The sequence below is a fragment of the Lagopus muta genome, chromosome 1 (assembly GCF_023343835.1).
Source record: "Lagopus muta isolate bLagMut1 chromosome 1, bLagMut1 primary, whole genome shotgun sequence".
Taxonomy (NCBI): domain Eukaryota; kingdom Metazoa; phylum Chordata; class Aves; order Galliformes; family Phasianidae; genus Lagopus; species Lagopus muta.
In genome coordinates, this window is record NC_064433.1 from 94,719,060 (window position 1) to 94,738,662 (window position 19,603).

At 40.1% G+C, this 19,603-nt stretch overlaps 1 protein-coding gene and 1 long non-coding RNA gene across 5 annotated transcripts in view; one reads left to right on the plus strand and one right to left on the minus strand.

Moving 5' to 3' along the window:
• Positions 1–267: 267 nt before the first annotated feature.
• LOC125688210 (uncharacterized) lies at positions 268–19,099 on the minus strand. 2 transcript variants are annotated; one of them, XR_007374648.1, is made up of 3 exons: positions 16,248–19,097; positions 14,336–15,240; positions 268–10,999 (listed from the first exon to the last, which is right to left on the minus strand). It is a non-coding gene; the product is annotated as an uncharacterized LOC125688210 (long non-coding RNA). The 2 variants fall into 2 exon arrangements; XR_007374647.1 differs by lacking the exon at positions 14,336–15,240 and having other exon boundaries at positions 16,248–19,099.
• GBE1 (1,4-alpha-glucan branching enzyme 1) overlaps positions 16,131–19,603 on the plus strand; it is a 152,786-nt gene continuing 149,313 nt past the window's right edge. For 2 of the 3 annotated variants that reach the window (XM_048933938.1, XM_048933939.1), the window contains exon 1: positions 16,131–16,279. In XM_048933938.1, the coding sequence (XP_048789895.1) occupies positions 16,179–16,279 (101 nt within the window). In that variant the 5' untranslated portion in view covers positions 16,131–16,178. The remainder of the gene's footprint in view (positions 16,280–19,603) is intronic. The other variant, XM_048933940.1, reaches the window with a different exon arrangement.

The following is a 19,603-nucleotide window of genomic DNA, read 5'->3' on the forward strand; positions in this document are numbered from 1 at the left end:
CTCTTTATGTGACACAGTTTGAGGTTGAAGACTAAGGATTACAGACTTGCTTAGAAGCCAAACCAATAAACTGCTAAAAACACACACACACTTAAGCATTTGTTTAGAAAGATGTTTTATTTTTTGCTGTTAAAAAATAATGAAGCTAACATAAAAATTTGACAGGCATAATCCTAATGAATGCATCTGATACTGCAATCTATAGATGGTTTGCAAGCAATCAATATAACATTGTTCTTTTAATGCAAGAAATGATCTCTAAAAGGCAAAAAAAAAAAAAAAAAAAAAAAAAAAGTGTAATTCATGTGGCTAATATATGAAGTATTTTGTACTTAAGTCTACATATTTCATTTGATTACATGTGCATACTCTCCCCACCTGGGATAAAAATAAAAAAGTACAAATGACCTTCAGTTAAAAACTTGGCAACCATTTCGAAGTGTACTTCTAAATTTAACTTTGTTATGTATGCTTATTAAGAATATAATTCATCGCCTGGGACTCTGGTCTGAAATACCAGTATCTATCATAAATGCTGGACAATTTTTCAATGTATCTTCTTTCAGACATTGGCACAATACCAGTTTCAATGACTAGGTCAAATTAAGGTATTTGCAAATGACTCTGTAGGCTTTAATGACAGATTTGTGAATCCACTGACAAACAATGCTACTGAAGTTCAAAAAATTCACAGTTATTTTGATTTTCTGTCACATTTAGAAATGGAGCCATGAAGATCTTGTAAACAGTGCCTAAGTCAGGAGAAAACATTGCCATCCCTACACGTGAATGGCCTTAATTAGCTGTTAAAAGTGCTGGAGTGACTTCCTCTGTTTTGTCTTTCCAGGTAGGAAACATATGTTATAGTGGGGGGGTGGGGAAAAAGCAATTGTTACTATTTGGATTTTTTTACTAAGCAATAAATGCCTGCAAACAAAGCAGGGTTTTAACATTAGAAATACTGCAGTGTTTAATAGATTTTTGTGTTACTTGCTATACTTCCATGTGTCATACATGAATGTATGACGGTCTGCATTGCTCGTCAGTCAGGAAAGGAACATAGACATAACGCCTCAGTCTGAAACAAATGATGTAGATCAAAACCAAAATTATTTCCAAATATAGAAGCAAGTGCTTTGAAATAGCGCAATTTACCTAGTAGCTCAAGAGATCGAGGACTGGAGACATTAATGTGCTTTAGAGCTGAAGGCTCAATTTCCAATACTGCCAATCCAACTACCACAATTTCCAAACAGTAGCGACAGCAATAATAGAGAACTCTGCTGGCTGTACACAGTCTAGAAATTGAAAATATGCTTGGTTGGAGAGGCCAATGATCTATTAATTGGTGGAAGATCCTTTTAATGTCTTCCTAATTGTGTTCTTGCTGCAACTGCTGCATCTTCAAATCAGTGCTCATACTGAGGCCCTTCAAGGAGCAGCATACGCCTTCCTCACTTGCCTGAGCACAGGTTCAGCCATAAGCCTGGGAGCTACACATGTTCGAGGCAGCACCTGCCAGCCACTGGTATGAAACTAGCAGGTGAAAGCAAATCTTCCCCTGCTAATGGCAGGCTGGGAACCATTTTTTGAGTCATTAACAAGCAGCACTTAACAGGTGGACAGAGCGCAGGACTGATGGTGGATGCAAAGCAGGTAAACACTATTTAGACTGAGTGTCTGAAAAGTGATTGCTTGTTTCAGGGGAGGGACTTAATATTACTTTTATTTATTTATTTATTTATTTTCCTGTGACTGCAATGCAGAAGTTCCTTTGTGCTAATCTTGGCACTGACACTGAAATTGATGTGTGGCCTTTAGGCAAGTCACTTAATCAATGTGTTTGTAAAATGAGGATAATAACATTTATTTGCCTGCCTGCAAAGGATGTTGTAAGGACAGGCTAGTTAATGCTGTAAAATGTTATTTACTGGTAATTGCAAGTATTATTATATTACAGACTTAAACCGCTCCTTGACCGGCAATTGAAATACCTGAAAAACCAAATGGCAGCCTTAAATGTAAAGGTGATGATGTCTCAGCTGAAGTGGAGGTGGTTAATCCCCCTTCTTTTTCATGTAGCCAATTATGCTTTAACTGCGGCAACAAATACAAAAATGTCCTGAGCATACATCTGCTCTTATTCAGAAACAGAATGAAGAGAAATGTGGAGGGAATCATGTTTGATTCACTGTGCAATTTGCCCCAGATAATAGGTCAAGGGAGTAGCTGGGCGCAACACAGAAAAATATGTGTTGAAGCCCTTGTTCTGGGATGCAGGTGTTGTCAGGTGTTCTGAAAGGAGGGAGAGCACACAGATATGAGAAAATTAGATGCATCATTACCATTTTCAACTCAATTAGCATCCTTGCTCTTCAGGATTAAATGAGGTCACAAGCATACCTTTAGGTATGGCAGGTGAAAAAAAAACAACAGAAAGAAGCCCTGAGGATGAGATAGATGGATGTAATATTGTAGGCCAGCAGGAAGTAACTTAGGAAATGAACTACAGGAAACTGTCTTATCTATGAGCTAAACTCTAAGGACATTACTGAGAACTCTTCTGAGGCCTCATACTGCAAATACATTGGAACATCAGCTATCTCTCTGGGGTTGCTAAAGGTTCAGATTATTTTCCTTTGTTCCTGCTTACAAAAATTCCTTTATGCCACCTGTAATGCTTTCAACACTAACTCCATTAAAAATAATCATGGTTAGTTAATGTAGCAGTTAAAATAAACAGCCCATGATTTCTCTAACCACTGTAGTACAGGGTCATATTCTGATTGTTGCTTACACCGAGTGGAACTTAACTAGCAGCAAAAGTGTCTCCGACTTCCTCAGAACTTGGGTGTAATATCTTCTTCGTAGATATTACATATATTTCAGTTTAACTGCCTGATATTTTCACATTGAATTTGCTTGAAATAAGCAATGAATGAAGGAAGAGAACCAGACTTTCCAAGAACATACTAAGAGTTCTGGAATGAGAAATAGCAGAATTGCTAATTTAGGGATGCCCTGCTTTGCCTATCTCCAGGTTATACCCTTGCTTTTCTATTTTGAAAAGTTACAATCAAAATTCAGGGCAAACCCAGTGTGGGAAAGAATGGGAGGGGAAGGGAATCACTGACCAGCATCTCAAAAGGATGTGAAAAACACAAAGATGGGTGCTGAGTACTAGATCTGTGATATTGAACTATTGCTTGGCACACCTGAGGCAGACAGATTTGTGATGCTTATCACAGGGTTAAGCTTCACAGAGAGATACAGATGGACAAATGTTTTGCAGTTTTCTTTAAAACAGTTCTTTGAGAGATTGCAAGTCGTTGTGCACTGGTGTAGTACCACAGAGAAGCATCATGCAGAGACAAATTGTAGCTTGGCTTGCCATGCGAATAGAGACAGAAATGCCTCTTTGGAGCTCAGACAAAAAGTGGTAGCTGTAGGGCATTCATACTAGAAAGAATACAGTGTACTGCATTTAGCAATTTAAGGGATGTGCTTCTGAGAAGGAGATTTAAATGCAAGAATACAGAATACAGGATGCTGTAGACTTACCGCCAGGTTTAAAGAAGCAGTTTCTTGGGAGTTCTGCTGTGGGTAGCATGTGGGCAGAGGCCTGTCACTCAAAAAGACTGCATTGAAGAGACTGGGTGGAGGTGAGATCCGGCAACGATTCTTTTCCCATGAGATGGTATTATTGAATATAAAGGCACTGTTAGTCTGCCAGTTACTGAATGCTTAGAAATATTTCTTTGTGAATATTTGGTCAAATCAGTAAAAAAATATGCTAAGACATCTACTGATCCATTATTTTTTTTCTTCCATGATTATAGCCTTACAAAAAGAATGAATTTCAATGACTACCAGAGAAAAATCACTCAGAATAATATTTGAACAGGACTAGTGATTTGTTAAGTACCCACATCTAACAGGACTGTCATGTAAGTTCAATCAAACAAGCCAAATGATATCAAATTTCCAGACATGAATGCTAGTACCAGATTATCTGTGGATTACTTACAGACCAAAAATAGTGCACACACCAAATTCTGAATTTATAGAAAAGATATTAAACATGTGGAGAAAAAGTTTCTAAAAGACTTAATGCTTTTTATTTCCATTCATTACCAGATTGGGTGAAAATTAAGTATTAAAATAATTACATTGTATTTTTCATTAGTTCTTGAAAAAAAAAACTGACCAAGTTCTAAGCTGACACTGAGGTTTTTTTTATTAAAAGGATGAAATTATAGAGCATTTTCAATTTTGCTTTTATTCACCACTACTACAGCAGAGTCGGCTATTGTCTTTGATCACGAATAATAAACTCCTTAATCTACTCCTAGTACCACGTGTTTTGAAAATATACTGAAATATTTCTATACTTTATTTGTAACTTTGTGATGATAATGGCCTGGAGATGCCTGTTCTATATAAAATAAATCTACAGATGTATTGTACATCTTAATAGGAACAGTGGATCCTTAAACAGACTTTAAAAAGCACTGTCACTACCCAGCACTGAGCAGCTTCTTGTTTGCTTTGCAGATCTACTAGTTATCCTTAAATCACACTTCTGACAGTCCATAAACTCTAGACATCCATCCACAGACTCGTAAAGAAATTAAGTGTCTTATTTCAGCAACTAAAAGGAAAGTCAAATAAGGTTGCATATATTAATAATTTCTTAGCAATGCATTTTATTCACAGTGGACTGCACACTGGGAGGTGAGTAAAAAAATATTTTATACTGAGCAGAAGAAGGCATTGTAACATATATCTGAAACTGCAGTTATGCAGTTATTTTTCTCTGTGCAGGGGCAAAGAATTAGTAGGGACAAAATAAAATAAAGGGTAAGGTGTTCCTGTGGAAACAAAGACACATAGATCTAATGACATACGTATTCTCTAGTCTTTCTTAATTACCAAGAGTAGTTAAGAAACCACTGTTGGAGGAGAATAGAAGAGGATAGAAGCATTTTACCTGTCTTGTGGCTGCAGATGTCCCTGGCATTGCTTCCTCAAATTCTAAGGTACAAGTACTGTTACGTTTACTTAATAAGATGTTTTACATCAGTGGGAAGCCAGCAATTCAGCAGATGGTCATATAAGGTTCAGAATGGCGGATCAGAATATGAGTTTAGTAACTTTTTCAAGACTTATGTTAAATTCAGATTCTTTCTAAAAAGAAGCAGGTGCTGTTTTGCTTATAGCAGAACTATATATTTTTAAAAAATCTTCCTCTGCTTTCCTTGGTTTTACTGCATTAGAATAGTTACTTGAGGAAAGCAACAGTTTCAATTAGCAAGAAACTCAAATTTTTTTTTTTCCCACTGATATGTAAGCAAGGTATGTCATTTTGTCAGCAAACATAAATTCACTGAGTGTTTTGATAATTAATATGTAGATTGGAAAAGAAGACTCACTATCTTCCTTCAATTCTAAGTTCAATTCTTAAAACTAAGTCTTTCCTAACCTGTGATAGGAGGAGATTGAACCTTACCCTGTCACACCTAACAGTTAGATCAAAAGTGTTATAAGAGGGGGAATTCCAAGTTATCTCAATTATACAGCACCATGTGAAATAATTCTATTTCATTCTAATTCTAATTCTAATTCTAATTCTAATTCTAATTCTAATTCTAATTCTAATTCTAATTCTAATTCTAATTCTAATTCTAATTCTATTCAGAGGGACCTCGACAGGCTGGAAAGCTGGGCTCGGGTGAACCTAATGAGGTTCAACACGGCAAAGTGCAGGGTTTTGCATTTGGGCCGGAAGAACCCCAGGCACCTGTACAGGCTGGGAGGAGCGGTCCTTGAGAGCAGCTCGGCAGAGAAGGACCTGGGGGTCCTGATGGACAAGAGACTGAATATGAGCCAGCAGTGCACTCTGGCAGCTCGAAAGGCAAATGGGATCCTGGGCTCCATCAGGAGAGGGGTGGCCAGCAGGGACAGGGAGGTGATCGTCCCTCTCTACTCGGCTCTTGTGAGGCCCCATCTGGAGTACTGTGTCCAGGTGTGGAGCCCTCAGTACAAGAAAGACATTGAGATTTTGGAAAGGGTCCAGAGGAGGGCGACTAAGATGATCAGGGGGCTGGAGCACCTCCCCTATGAGGACAGGCTGAGGGAGTTGGGCTTGTTCAGCCTGGAGAAGGCTGCGGGGTGACCTCATTGCAGCCTATCAATACCTGAAGGGAACCTACACCCAGGAGGGGAGTAAACTCTTCAAAAGGGCTGACAATAGCAGGACTAGGGGAAATGGATCCAAGTTGAAGGAGGGAAGATTTAGGTTGGATGTTAGGGGGAAGTTCTTTACAAGGAGAGTGGTTAGGCCCTGGAACGGGCTGCCCAGGGAGGTTGTGGATGCCCCGTCCTTGGACGTGTTTAAGGCCAGGTTGGACGGGGTCCTGGGCAACCTGATCTAAATGTGTATGTTTGGTGGCCCTGCTAGGCAGGGGGGTTGGAACTACATGATCCTTGAGGTCCCTTCCAACCTGGGTGATTCTGTGATTCTGTGATATTTATTTGGTTACACTTTAGAAGGGTATGTTCCTGAGGGATAACTTTATGTATTACTCCTCCAAACATGACTATATTCTGACTTCTGATTTTTAAATAGCTCTCACAGCTATAACCTCTGCATATTTATGTCTGTGAATGACAGTATTTTATTTACATGCAGCTACCATCTTCTTGACGATTTTATTTTCTTCGCTATCCAGGTTTAGAGTGTAAGACAAAAGAAATTTAAGCCTTTGCTGAATCTTCTCTAACATAATGGTTTTAAACTGAGACGGGGAGGCTTAGGTTAGATATTAGAAGAAAGGTTTTCACACAGAGGGTGGTGACGCACTGGAACAGGTTGCCCAAGGAGGCTGTGGATGCCCCATCCCTGGAGGCATTCAAGGCCAGGCTGGATGTGGCTCTGGGCAGCCTGGTCTGGTGACTGGCGACCCTGCATATAACAGGGGGATTGAAACTAAATGATCGTTGTGGTCCTTTTCAACTCAGGCCATTCTGTGATTCTAATGGAAAGTTGTCAGAGAATATTTAATATTTTTTACTAATGGAGGTAATTAAAAAAAAAAAAAAAAAAAAACCCAAACTTTTTTGAAAAGAATAAAAAGAATAAAATTAATCAACCGCCTTTTGGTTAATACGCAAACGTACACTCAAAGCAGTATATAAAAGTTATTAACCTGAAATGCATACTGTGCCCATTTTCCAACTTATAAAAAGGCCTTTTTTCCCTTAACTACTCAAGTTGTTGTACAATAATTTGTTACAGAAGTACAACAGAACCTACCTCAATTCATTGCAATTGTTCAGTGCTGAAAGAACTCTCAGTGTTTATGAAAAATTGGTTGCCAACATACAAATGAAATTGTGTGAACGACAGGACAAATGCTAGAAGCCAAAATAAGTTAGATTTATTCCAAAGATCAAAACCTGGAGCAAGAAAGCTGACTTAAGATAAGACCTGCAAAACATTTACAGATTTAAGAAAAACAGTAGGCAATGTGATAGTTTTTCTTAGAGTTGGCTTTTTTCTTTTTGAGAATATTAATGCTACATTCTACAGAAAGGAAATTAGAAAAACAAAACAAAAAACAACAAATGGCATTTATTTTTATATTCTTGGTAGAGTGGCTTTTTTACAGTTCTGAATGCCCATAATTCATTGTACAGAAAAGGAATGACTGCTTTTGCAACTCCTTACAAAAACAAAGAAATATTTTGACATTTGCATCTCATACTTCACAGTTCCATGCTTTTATCAATATGTGCTGTGATCATAGTGAAGTCATAAAGTCTATCTCATCTGTTGGCACGAGGCTCAATTTTCTTCTATGCAGATACAAATTCGTCAAGGAAAGCAGTGCAACAAGACTTACTGTAAAACAAAGAATTAAAAGGACAAAACAAAACATTGAAACAAAGAGTGATAAGTATGCAAGCAAGTAAAGAAAGGGGAATAAAAACGTAGTAGGCTGGAAAATTATAGATTTAATAAAGGCATTATTTATAAAATCAGAGCTAACATGAGAATTTTTAACAGGTGAAATTATGCTGGAGAAATCAGCTGAAAAGTTTTATTTCAAGAAGTATAATAAAAATCAAAACAGAGGTGTTCAGGAATCTTTCTACAAATCTCTTTCAGTCCCACACATCAATTTTAACATAAGCAGAGAATGTCATAATGGGAATAACTTATAGTGCTAGAGTGGTTTCAACCTACTAAAGCGTTTATTTTTGGCAATCACAAACACAGAATTTAGTTTTCTTATTTAAAATGTTTATTTAAAAATACAAAGAATATGTGAGGTACTTTACAGTGCTAAGAAAAGAAAAGAAATAAATAGCCGGTCTTGTTTTTTCCATGTCTAATACATGTCACTGTTAGTCAGCTCTTTTAAATGTTAGCTATCTCAGATGACTAAAGCTAGATTGCTATTCACCATGACTGTCTTTTAGAGGTGTGACTGGACTAACAATTTGATTGTACAGATCATGTTCCTTGAGGACTGGAGGTTTCCTGGATAGGAAGTAGTTAAAGTTCAAGAGAATTAGGTGTAAATACAAAACAAGTGAAAATGTGAGTGTATTTTTTGAAATGACTATCAAATAAATAATTAGAACACAAAAATAACTAACATTTTGGCATTATGTAACACATTATGTAATTGTATGAATGCAAAGAAAGTTTTGGTGTGTACAGATAAATAATGTGGTATACTGATTCAGATATGCAAGCAATTTAAAGTAAGAGAAGCCAAAGAAAAATCAACATAAAATCACATATGTAATACTTGCCCTTAAGCTCTGCAGAGGAATATTTTATGTACAGAGAATGACAGTTCTTGGTTTAGAGAATGACTCAGCTCCCAGGATGGAATCCTTTGTGAGTTTTTCTTGTGCAAGTGTTGAAACAGAAGACAACATAAGAGTTACTGAGGAAAGCTGAAAGATTGCACAGGCCAAGAAGCAATAGATAATTTGTGAACCGTACAAGCATTTCAGTATTTTAAATGTGCAGCTGAAACAGGGAAATAGGGAAAAAACAAACATTACTAATAATTTGGATAACAATCTTATCAGTGAAGAAATCTCACTATTTGCATAAACCAAAGCTTTAACAGCAAAGGTCAAAGAGCCAGAAAAAGAGTAACAGAAAAATAACAGAGGATCTCAATGTGGTCTGTGAGACCAAGTTTTAATAGAGGAAGACAAAGGCATGGAAGACTTTTTAAAGCATTTCTCATTTACAGTGTGCTACCATGGCTGTTATTTGACTACTAATGACCTGACTAACCAGATACTGAGAGCTGTATTACATCTTAAAAAAAAATAAAAAAGTTAAATTGATAAATGGTTGATATTAAAGCAAAAATATATACGTGATAGTAATTTTGCTTAGAACACTATGTTATAAGACTAAGTGGTGACACAAAGTAAACAGCAGATAGATTCCAGAGACTCAGGGCATTCACTGGTCCATGAATTGTCAGATATCTTACCATTCATCTTACTGTAAATAGTTTGTATACTATAACAAATAAATAACTAATAAATTTTGAGCCCAGGTGACTCATGATCACTGATAATCTGAGGAAAGAAGAGAAATAGTAGCTAAATCATTCAGTGATCTGGTTGCAGTTCACTTTGGGCAAATCTCTTTTAGATAGGTGTCAGTCTTTGTGGTGGATGCCAACTGTTGAAAATCTCAGAAAGAAAATGTGGCAGTTTGGCAAATTGGCACTAGGTGGACATTGTATTGGAGGCCCAAAGATTGCTTTAAAGCCTCTGATCATAGCCCTAGGTGATCAGAGATCTTTGTCTTTGCTACCTCTCATGACTCAGCTGAACAGAGACTGTTTTTCTTATGGCTTATTAGTAAAGGACAAGGCCACTGACAGGGGAACCAAGGCTCTGAGGACATGGTTCAGCAGGCATGGTGATGTTGACAGTTGGACTAGATGATCTTAGTTGTCTTTTCCAATCTTAATGATTCTATAATTCTGCAATTCTTAGGAAAGATAAAAACAAAACCAGTCCCTTGCTGGACATTCCAACTCTGCTCCTAGGAATTATCTAGGACCCTGCACCTAGGATCTGTCCATTTCTACTTTTTGGAAGAAATAGATGAGGTGAGGAAACAGTATTAAGCAGGGACTAAATCTTTGGGATCCAGATTCTTTCAAAAGATCTAGAAACTGATTATGATGAGTGGATGCATAACACTGTATGAACTTAAGAAGGAAGACCAGAATTTGAATGATTATACCACTATGATGGTCATAAGCCAAAAGAAAGTAGAGACATAATAGAAGCAGAAAAAAGTTGTCAGACTCTTTAATGTTTTGTGCATGGCAACATAGTCGAAATTGACAAGCCTTGAATGTTTAAAAACGCAGATGTATTCAAGTAACTATAATGGATGGCCTGGAGTGTATTTAGTTTTAGGGCCTATAGATACCAGAACAACATGGAATAAGCTAGCAGCCTATATGAGGGGAGAAGAGATATCAGCCATCATAGATAGTAAGCAGCAAATTTGAAAATATCAAACTGAGCAGATGACTCAGAAGCTGTAACACCGTTATTTTTATCAGTATTTACACTCATTCTTCTTAAGAAAATGTGGCAAAAGGGATATGACAAGATAAGATGCAAAAGCAAAGCAATCTATGCATATATGCACTGGTAGGAAATAGTGTAGCAAGAAAGCAGTTAAATTTAGCACAAACATGCAGATACAGTGAGGAAACTGGAAAAGATTCAATGTACTGGAACAGCATCTCCAACGTCTCTACTGGATTGCGAACTGAAGAGTGACATAAGGGAAAAGGCCATTCATACCTCTCAGCTGCAGCCAAAAAGGCTTATACTTCACCTTTGTAGACTCCAAATTACAATTTGATCATTGGGAAATGTCTACTGTCCTGATGGAACCAATGGACAATTGGAAAATGATGAGGTTGGATGTTGCCTGAGAAGAAAACATAATGCAGAAAGAATGAATACTGGCACAAGCTGAGATCCGTACAATTTAGGTTATTCTGATTAAGCAGACACAAGGAGAATGAAGTGTTAACAAAGAAGTTGAAATATGAAAGTAGTGGAAACCAGAACTGGTATGAGAACCCTGCTGTAGAAGCTGATCATGCAGAATGGGAGAAATATCTTCACAGAGTGGTTAGTTAAACTAAAATCAGAGATCAAATGTTTCTTGAGTGGAATTAGGAGACTGAATCCAATATCCAGGGAGAATTTTGAGAGATTAACAAAAAACCAAAAGAGATACCAAAAAATGAAGGGCATTCGAAACTGAGAAACATCAATGCATAATTCCAGCTGAAGTAGGATAACATTAACTCAGAAAACTCAAAATTAACCTTATATATGATTGTAATTAAGATCTCAAAACCATGGTAAAAAAAAAAGTATATGTTAAGTGCAAAGACTACTATTTAAAGTATAAATGTTTATCTGTTTGTTACAAAGATGAAACAAAAGCAAAACAAACAAAAAGAAATGGAGTATTACTGAGGTGATGTAATAACATGAAGTAAAATATTCTTACTAAGTAGTAATGAATCATAGAATCTTTTGAGTTGGAAAGGACCTTATTAGGTCCCAGAATGTCTCCAAGGACGGAGCATCCACCACATCTTTGAGCAACCTGTACCAGAGCCTCACCATTCTTATTGTAAAAAACTTCTTCCTTATGTTCAATTTAAATCTCCCCTCTTTTAGTTTGAAGCCATTTCTCCTTGTCCTGTCACCACAGACCCTACTAAAGTCTGTCCTCTTCTTTATTACGGCTCCCCTTTAGACACTGAAAAGCTCCTATCAAGTTTCCCCAGAGGCTTCTCTTCTCCAGTCTGAACAATCCCAGCTCTCTCAGCCTGTCCTCACAGGGGAGGTGTTCCATGAGGACACCAGATCACAGCAATACTTCAGTAACATGAAAGCAAAAAGCAGCCATTAGCTAGAGCTTTCATGCTGCCAGAGTATGATTTTGGTTCTGTATGCTAAGTGCAAATAGCAGTCCTATCAAGAGCATTTAGTGGAATTTGACAATCTGAACTGGCTTTTTAGTAGTTTAGATTTCAGATTACTTTTGATCTTTAAAGATGTGTTGTTATTTAAAGCTCCTGATACCGTAGGAGGGCAAAGGTAAGACCTAAAAAGACAACCTCAATGAATAATACATTTCTTAAAACAAACTGACAGAAAAAAAGCCAACAAAAACAAAACTCCCAAACCATAAACTAATTAAAGGATATACTAATGGACTCATGGAATGTTTGCTGTAATTTTCAAGGTTATATCCTTTATTCTTCCTAAGTAACTAATTAACAGTTGAATCCTTACAAAAACTGCAAAACTATGTTTTAATTGAAGAACTCTGACATGCTGCTGAGATTCAGCAACTGCACAACATTGCCCATTTTTCCTCCTGCATCTCAGCAGAGCCTTGGAAAGCTCAAAGACAGGGATAAAGAACTTGTTTAATCTCAGTTGCCATTGTCTGACCTACATGTAAAGACCATGTAGATTAGTGATAATTAAGAAATGTATTGGATGTTTGCAGTACCCACTTTATACCTATACTGGAAGGAAAACACATCACCCTTAACAACTGCCACGTCTGTCTCTTTGCAGGCTCCAGCTAACACCATGTGATGGTCTCTGGCCAATCTGAGAGCCACAATAGTGGGAAGAATTTGAACCAGTGCTTCAAAGAAAGAACCTTGTTCCTACAGTTTAGCATCTCGGCCTACTTTTGCAAGTAAAAGCAAAATATGAGAAAATGAAAATTGTTGTAGTGCACCACATGAATAGTCAGTTCTTGAATGTTCTTGAGTACAAAACTTTGATTTCTTTTTGAACTTTGTACAGAAACCACTCTAAGAATCGTAACTAGTTATTGCATAGCACTGCTATGCAACATTTTAAAGTAAACACAGCTTAATCATGAACATCCTTTGAAAGACTAATTTGAAGTGGTTTGTTATACTCTGTTCTTGGTGGTAACTGGGGGCCAGACACATGCCTCAGATGCCACTCCTTTTATATTGATTACTGTCCCCCAAAAGTGCAGTTATTACCATCCACCCCTTCTTCCTATCTCTACTGGCAGCTGCTATCTTTGTATGGATGTCAGACAAATATACAAACAAACATTCATCTACTGAGACAACTTTTATTGTTTCGAGTGCCCTTTTTGCCTCTAGGTAGAAGACTAAATGGCAATGTCCTCAGAGCCAAATTTGGCCTTAGAGTCTCAGCCAGACTGTGTTGGAATAGATGATCGCAGTAATATATGCCTTTGTGTCTTTGAGCAGGCAGATAAAATCACACCTCAGTTGTAAACTTGAACATGAACGGATACAAATAGAATGGTTATCCATTTCCTAATTCACAAGGTATTAAATATAGCACTTGGGGCTACTTGGAGAATTTAACTTCCTGACATTCAAGGATGCTTGGATGCGAGTCAGGATACTGTGTTATTTCTGCTTACAATCTTGCAAGCAAAGGTTAAGAAAGGGTCTCTGTCTCCAGGGAGCTAGAAGTCACAGCAATATTTGTGCTGTTTACATAGATTGCTAATGCCAATTTATAAATCCCTCTCTTGTGCCTAAGCCAAATAGCTAATAATGGCACTCTGAACCTGTTGAGCTTTCTGATAATTAAGAAAACCAAACAGACTGTGCTCAAAATGAAGCTCCTGTTTCCTATGGTAGTATATTCAAAGACTGCAGGGATTTCCCCCTTCCTTCCTCTTCAGCAGCAGGCAACGTCTCCATTACAGCTGGAAGCCTCAAACAGCAGTACAAATAAAATGTTAGCTACTGTGAAAAACAAGTTACTGGCTCTTGATTAACAGCTGGATTTGCTCCCCTTTTAGCTTGCCCCACCAGATAACTATGGGAATGGCAGAGACAGTTTGCAAAAGAAAACATAGCGTGCATAGCATGATGTCAGAAATAAGATAAGAGTTACTAAACTTTGGTTTAACACAGACAAGGGAATCACTGCTACATAGACAGTTCTGAAGCATGTAACAGGTTTTCAGTCCTGATGGAGACTGAAGAAATCACTGAGGGAGAAAAAAAAAGAAAAAGAAATCCCATTGTAAGCTGGTTATGACAGGTAGCTCTGATGTTTAATGCCATTTATTTCACAAAACAAACAGAAACTGCTCAGGCCTTCTGATGGGGCAAATTATGTAACAATTTCACAGAATCCCAGAATCGTTTAAGGGGTCTTTGAAGGTCATCTAGTCTAAATCCCTGTAATGAACAGGAGCACCTACCAGATCAGGTTGCTCAGAGTCCTATCCAGCCTAAACCCTGAATGTCCCCAGGGACAGGGCTGCCATGACCTCTTCGTGCAATCAGTTCCAGTGCCTCTTTTATGAAAAACTTAACTCTTACTGTAAAAACCTTCTTTCTTATATCCAGTCTAAGTCTCCCCTCTTTAATTTGAAATAATTTCCACTCGTCCTATCACAACAGAGCCTGCTAAAGTGTCTGTCCCCTTCTCACAGCCCCACTTTAGATACTGAAAGGCTGCACTCAGGTCTCCCCAGAGGCATCTCTTCTCCAGGCTGAACAGCCCCAGCTCTCACAGCCTGTCCTCACAGAGGAGGTATTCCATTCTCTGGATCATTTCTGTGGCCCTCCTCTGGATACCCTCCAATAGGTCCATGTCTCTCTTGTACTGAGGACTCCATGTCTGGTCACACTATTCCAGGTAAGATCTCAGCAATGTAGAGTAGAGGGGCAGGATCACCTCCCTCGACCAGCTGACCACACTTCTTTTGATGTACTTTTGATACAGTTGGCTTTCTGGGCTGTGAGGGCCCAATGCTGGCTCATGTCCAGCTTCCCATCCATCAGTCCCCCCAAGTCCTTTTCTGCAGGGCTGCCTTCCATTCCTTCACTGCCATCTTGTACTGATAAAGGGGGTTGCCTTGATCCAGGTGCAAGACCTTGAACATGGCTTCACTGAACCTCATGAGGTTGACCTGGATCCAATGCTCAAGGCTGTCTAGGTCCCTCCAGATGGCATCCTGGTCCCTCAGATGTGCTGACCACACCACACAGCTTAGCATTTTCCGCAAACTTGCTGAGGGTGCACTCAATCCTACTGTTGATGCCATGGATAAAGATATCGAACAGCACTTGTCCTAGTTCTTGGATTTTTGTATGCATACTGCTGCAAGGAAGGAAATACAGTGTAGTTAAATGCGTACCATTTGATGAAACAAATAATTTTGAAAACTGTCACTTCAGCTAATTTTTGGAGAAGCTACAAATAATTGCTGCAGTTTGTTATAGGCTGTCACCTGGCAGCAGAATAGGAAGCCACTCTAAATCCAGAGTAAGCCAAGGCAGGGGAGACGAGTTACAAACCAAGGACAGAAATCTTGGAGACAGTTGTGGAAGCAGTGTCAAGTACCCTAGTGCTGGAAAGTTTATAACCTGTGGCTAAACAGTATTCAAAAAGAGGCCTGTAAATACACACTGTCAGTACGTGTATTAACAAAGCAATATTGCTCTACTGCTGGACGTTGGCCTACAGCCACGGTCAGGCTGGCAAAGAGTTGCCTTGGATATCTGGAGGCCTGTTCAAAAATGAGACACGCTGATTGATAATCTGTCCTTCGTAATCTATCTGTGCTATTCAGCATTTACAGCTGCCTTAGGATCCACTAAACTCACTCTACTTTGTTCAAGCCTCCTCCGGCCCCTGCGAAGCAACACTCCGCCAAACACACGCAGCGTTTTATGAGAGCTCATGGATCCGTCGGAGCCGCACCGCTGCGCTCGGCTGCGAGCTGCCCAGCGCCCAGCCGAGCAGCGGAGGAATCTTTCTCAGCACTCGCACCCTGTACCCCTTAGAGAGCCCGCGAGTCGTCACCCGCAGCCGCAGCCTCCCACCCTGCCCAAGGCCGCGAGGCAAAACGCGGGCGGGGAGTGGCAACGGAGGCGGGCGGCTCCCGGTCCCGGGGCTGCCCCCGCCGGTGGGCGGCGCCGCGCGGTGAGAGGCAGTGGGCTCCTCGCCCGCCCCGATCAGAGACCCCCCCTTCCCTCCCCCCCCAGTCTAGAGGTATATAGCGGCCGTGCCCGGCGCCACCGAGCCGTGGCGGCAAGATGGCCGTCTCCGGCACGCAAGGCCCGCAGGCGCCTAAGCTACCGGAGCTGCTGGAGCGGGACCCCTACCTGGCCCCCTTCGAGCAGGACTTCCAACGCAGGTACAGGCCCCGGCATAGCGGCGGACTAGACCTGCGCGATAAGTTGCGGGCCGGCAGGCGACGGCCGCCCGCCTCCGGGGGCGCAGGATCGGGCGGGGGGCGGCGGATGCACCCCTCCCCTCGGCGGTGGGCTGTCCCTGCGCCGGCGCGGCTCCGCTTCCGGCCCCGGCGAGGACAAGGCGATTTGCACTGCTCTGATGGTGGTGGGGCCTTACAGCCGGTGTGGCCTCTCGGGACGGGCAGGGAACGTTGCACGGGTACCCCAAGCGATGGGGGCGGCCGTCCCGTCCCCAGTGATCTCTCTGGTGGCCGCAGCGTGGCTTCTGGCGTCTCGCTCGTTCCCCTTGGGACTGCCTGAAAGCGGTAGCGCTTCTTCACGCAGCCGGGGCGGGCTCGTTCGCGAGCTCCTGCGCGTCGGAGGAGGGGAGGAAATGTGTTCTACAGTTGTGGACGTAGTTAGTAAGGCCGCTGTTGCTAATTAGACGTTCTTGCAGTCCAGTTGTGATAACTTGTAAATAAACTTCGTCTCTTTCTTTCTGGTGTGTTCCTTCCTTCCAGCTCAGGTGTTAGGCTTGCAGCAGACCGAGCACCGTACTGGTGCAGGTCTCCCTCCAGCGTTCCTATTGCCTTTTCGCGTCCTGTTTAGCTGCCACTAAGTTCACAGTGTCAGCTTTCAAATGGGATTTTGCGTTTTCTCTGCTACACCTCAATGCCTTCCATTTTGTTAGCAGTCCCCTAATAATCAAAAGTATGATACTAATGGCCTGTGTCCTCAAAGTCTGGAAAACTCTGCATATGTGGCAGGGAGGCAGTTTGAGGTTTTAGCATTATCTTGGCTTTTTTTTTTTCTTGTTTTTTCTCCTTGCTGTGTTATGAATAGCATATTTGGTTTAGGGCTGCTAGGCATCCTGTAAACTTCTGGCAGAGCAGTGGCATGGCCACGTCTTGTAAAATGGAATTAAGCTAAGTAAATTGCTAGGTTAGCTTATAGTGCATTTTCTCCAACTGTAATCACTTAATGACTGAATAATGGAGTGTTTTGAGCAGTGATTCCTGGCAGATTTCTTACAGCAGTGCTGTAAGGCACCTGATTATTTTAGTAGGATGCCTGCATGTAGGAAATATGACTAGACAAAAACAAAACTGTTCATTAAAACAGTTTAGAAGCCCAGATGCACCTGCCATCTAAATGGCGCATTGTGGAGAGCAGTGTTTTTGCGTGATTGTGCTGAAAGAGTGAGTTTGTAGAACTGTTGTATTGGTTTTTTTTAGGTTTCTCTGTCTCGCACACAGAACTTCAGGTGATTCTTTTTGTCTCTTCTCTTAATGTCTTCTGGAACTGAAGCCATTCCTTAACAATGAAGTTACTGTGGAAATCTGTAAGCTCATAATTTCTTTTTAAAGAGAAACAATTTCTGTGGCAACCTGTGATAAATAAAATGTCTTACTCAAAGCTCAGTCAGTCCAACTCTTCAGGCTATGGGAGAGAATGCCCAGGCGAAGGAGGCAGACCAAAATGTCTGTTGGTGTCCATGCAATACTTATCCCAGCTCCACAAACTGTGATTTGTAGTGTGTATAATAACTTCAGGTGTGCTTTTTATCAATAGCTCTTGCATCAGGAATGCTGGGGAGGAAGGAGTTTCATGGCCTAATTGTTGCTTGTGTAAAGAACTGGTTCTTTGGAGTGTCCTGGAGCTCCAGTGTGTTGGTTTAACTCTCTGCTCTCAGATTCTTGTGCTGAAAAAGGTGAACAACTCCGCTCGATTCTGCTGTGTCTTAAGATCCTGCTCAGTGTGTAGATTTGTAATCTTTGTTCTAGGCTCAGGAATCCTAATACGTTCACCTGGTTGTTAGAAGGTGACCTGTGTGTCTGTGCCATGTTTTCTGTGACTTTCCCTTGTGAAATGGGAATTAGAACTGAGAGCAGTCCTCAAGTTGCATATTGTATGGGTTAATACAGTTACATAATGATACTGCGCTCATGTAACTAATCCTTCATGTGCAAGTGTGAAGAAAAATAAAACCTGGCAAGCTGTCTAGAGGCGGAAGTGTATTTACCTTTGAAGCTTCAAGTGTGTGTACTGAATGAAGTTGCACATAGTCTTGAATCCTAGTTATGGTACATTTTTATGCCTCTGAAAGGATAGCAGTTATTTTAAGTGGTTGCTTAAATTTGGATCCTGCAATTGCAGGGCATATTATTGAGGAAACGAGTGGATTAGATATATCCCAAATGAAGTCGGAAAGGCAGTGATGAGGCAGCTAGGAGTATGTACTGCTAAGCAATACTATTAGGTGATCGACTGTTAATTGCTTGCCTTGTGATCATAGCTAGGGAGAAAGGGCCAATTCTTAGTGTGTGTTGTAGAAATAGCAATCTTTTCAATGTAGGAAAATTGTGCAGACATAATACAACTCAACTCCTAGATGTTGAAGTTCACTGTTCCTTGTGAACCAACTGGCTGGCCTTCCTACCTGTGCTGCTGATTCTGCCTCGCCTCCTCCTCAGTGGTGTTATTTTCCACTTGAACAGTTTAAACAACAATAAGACAGATAGCTTTCCAGCTCACAGGCTTGAGTTGTTGGTGGCAAAGGGGGCAAAACAGATGTGCTTGGCATCTTGCAGAAAGTGGAAGTACCTAAAGCTTTTCTTGCTTAGGTTAGGAAAGCAAGAAAGGAAACAGACTTGGTGAAATACAGTGTGTGAGTACTTTCTGTGTAGTAGTCTAAATTTCTTTATAAAGTGTACAATAATGTTGAATTCAATATTAAAGAAGATAGGAAATCTTGTGGCTTACAGCTGTGTGTAACCTAGGAAAAATAAAAGCTAGGGTTTTTGACAAAATGAAAGATTTAAAAAAAAAAAAAAAAACACCATTTTGTTTCTCAAACATGGTGGTGGTGATTTTTTTTTTTTTTTTTTTTTTTTTTTTTACTGTGTTTTGTGCATGAACACAAAAATAGTCCTTCCTTTGCCTTGCTTACTAACAGAAAAAGAGAGGGGAAAGAAAAGATTTGAGCTCTATTCCTGGCTGTGACATCAGCAAGCTGTTGACTCACCCTTTGGGCTTGAGTCTGCCTGCTATTTATCCGTAGTGTCATCTTAGCCTGGATTATTGCTAGTGGAAAATTTCATAACTTTTTCTTTTTAAAAGACACACAGTTAACTTCATAATGATGGGCTTTTTCTCCTATTCAACACAGGGCTATTTCTGGTGATGGATCATGTTGTGCTGTGTTTTTGAAGATGCATTTTCGCAACCTCTTTGAGCAGCTTGTCCCAGTGTTTGGCTACCCTGACTATTTTTTTTGTCTTAACTTT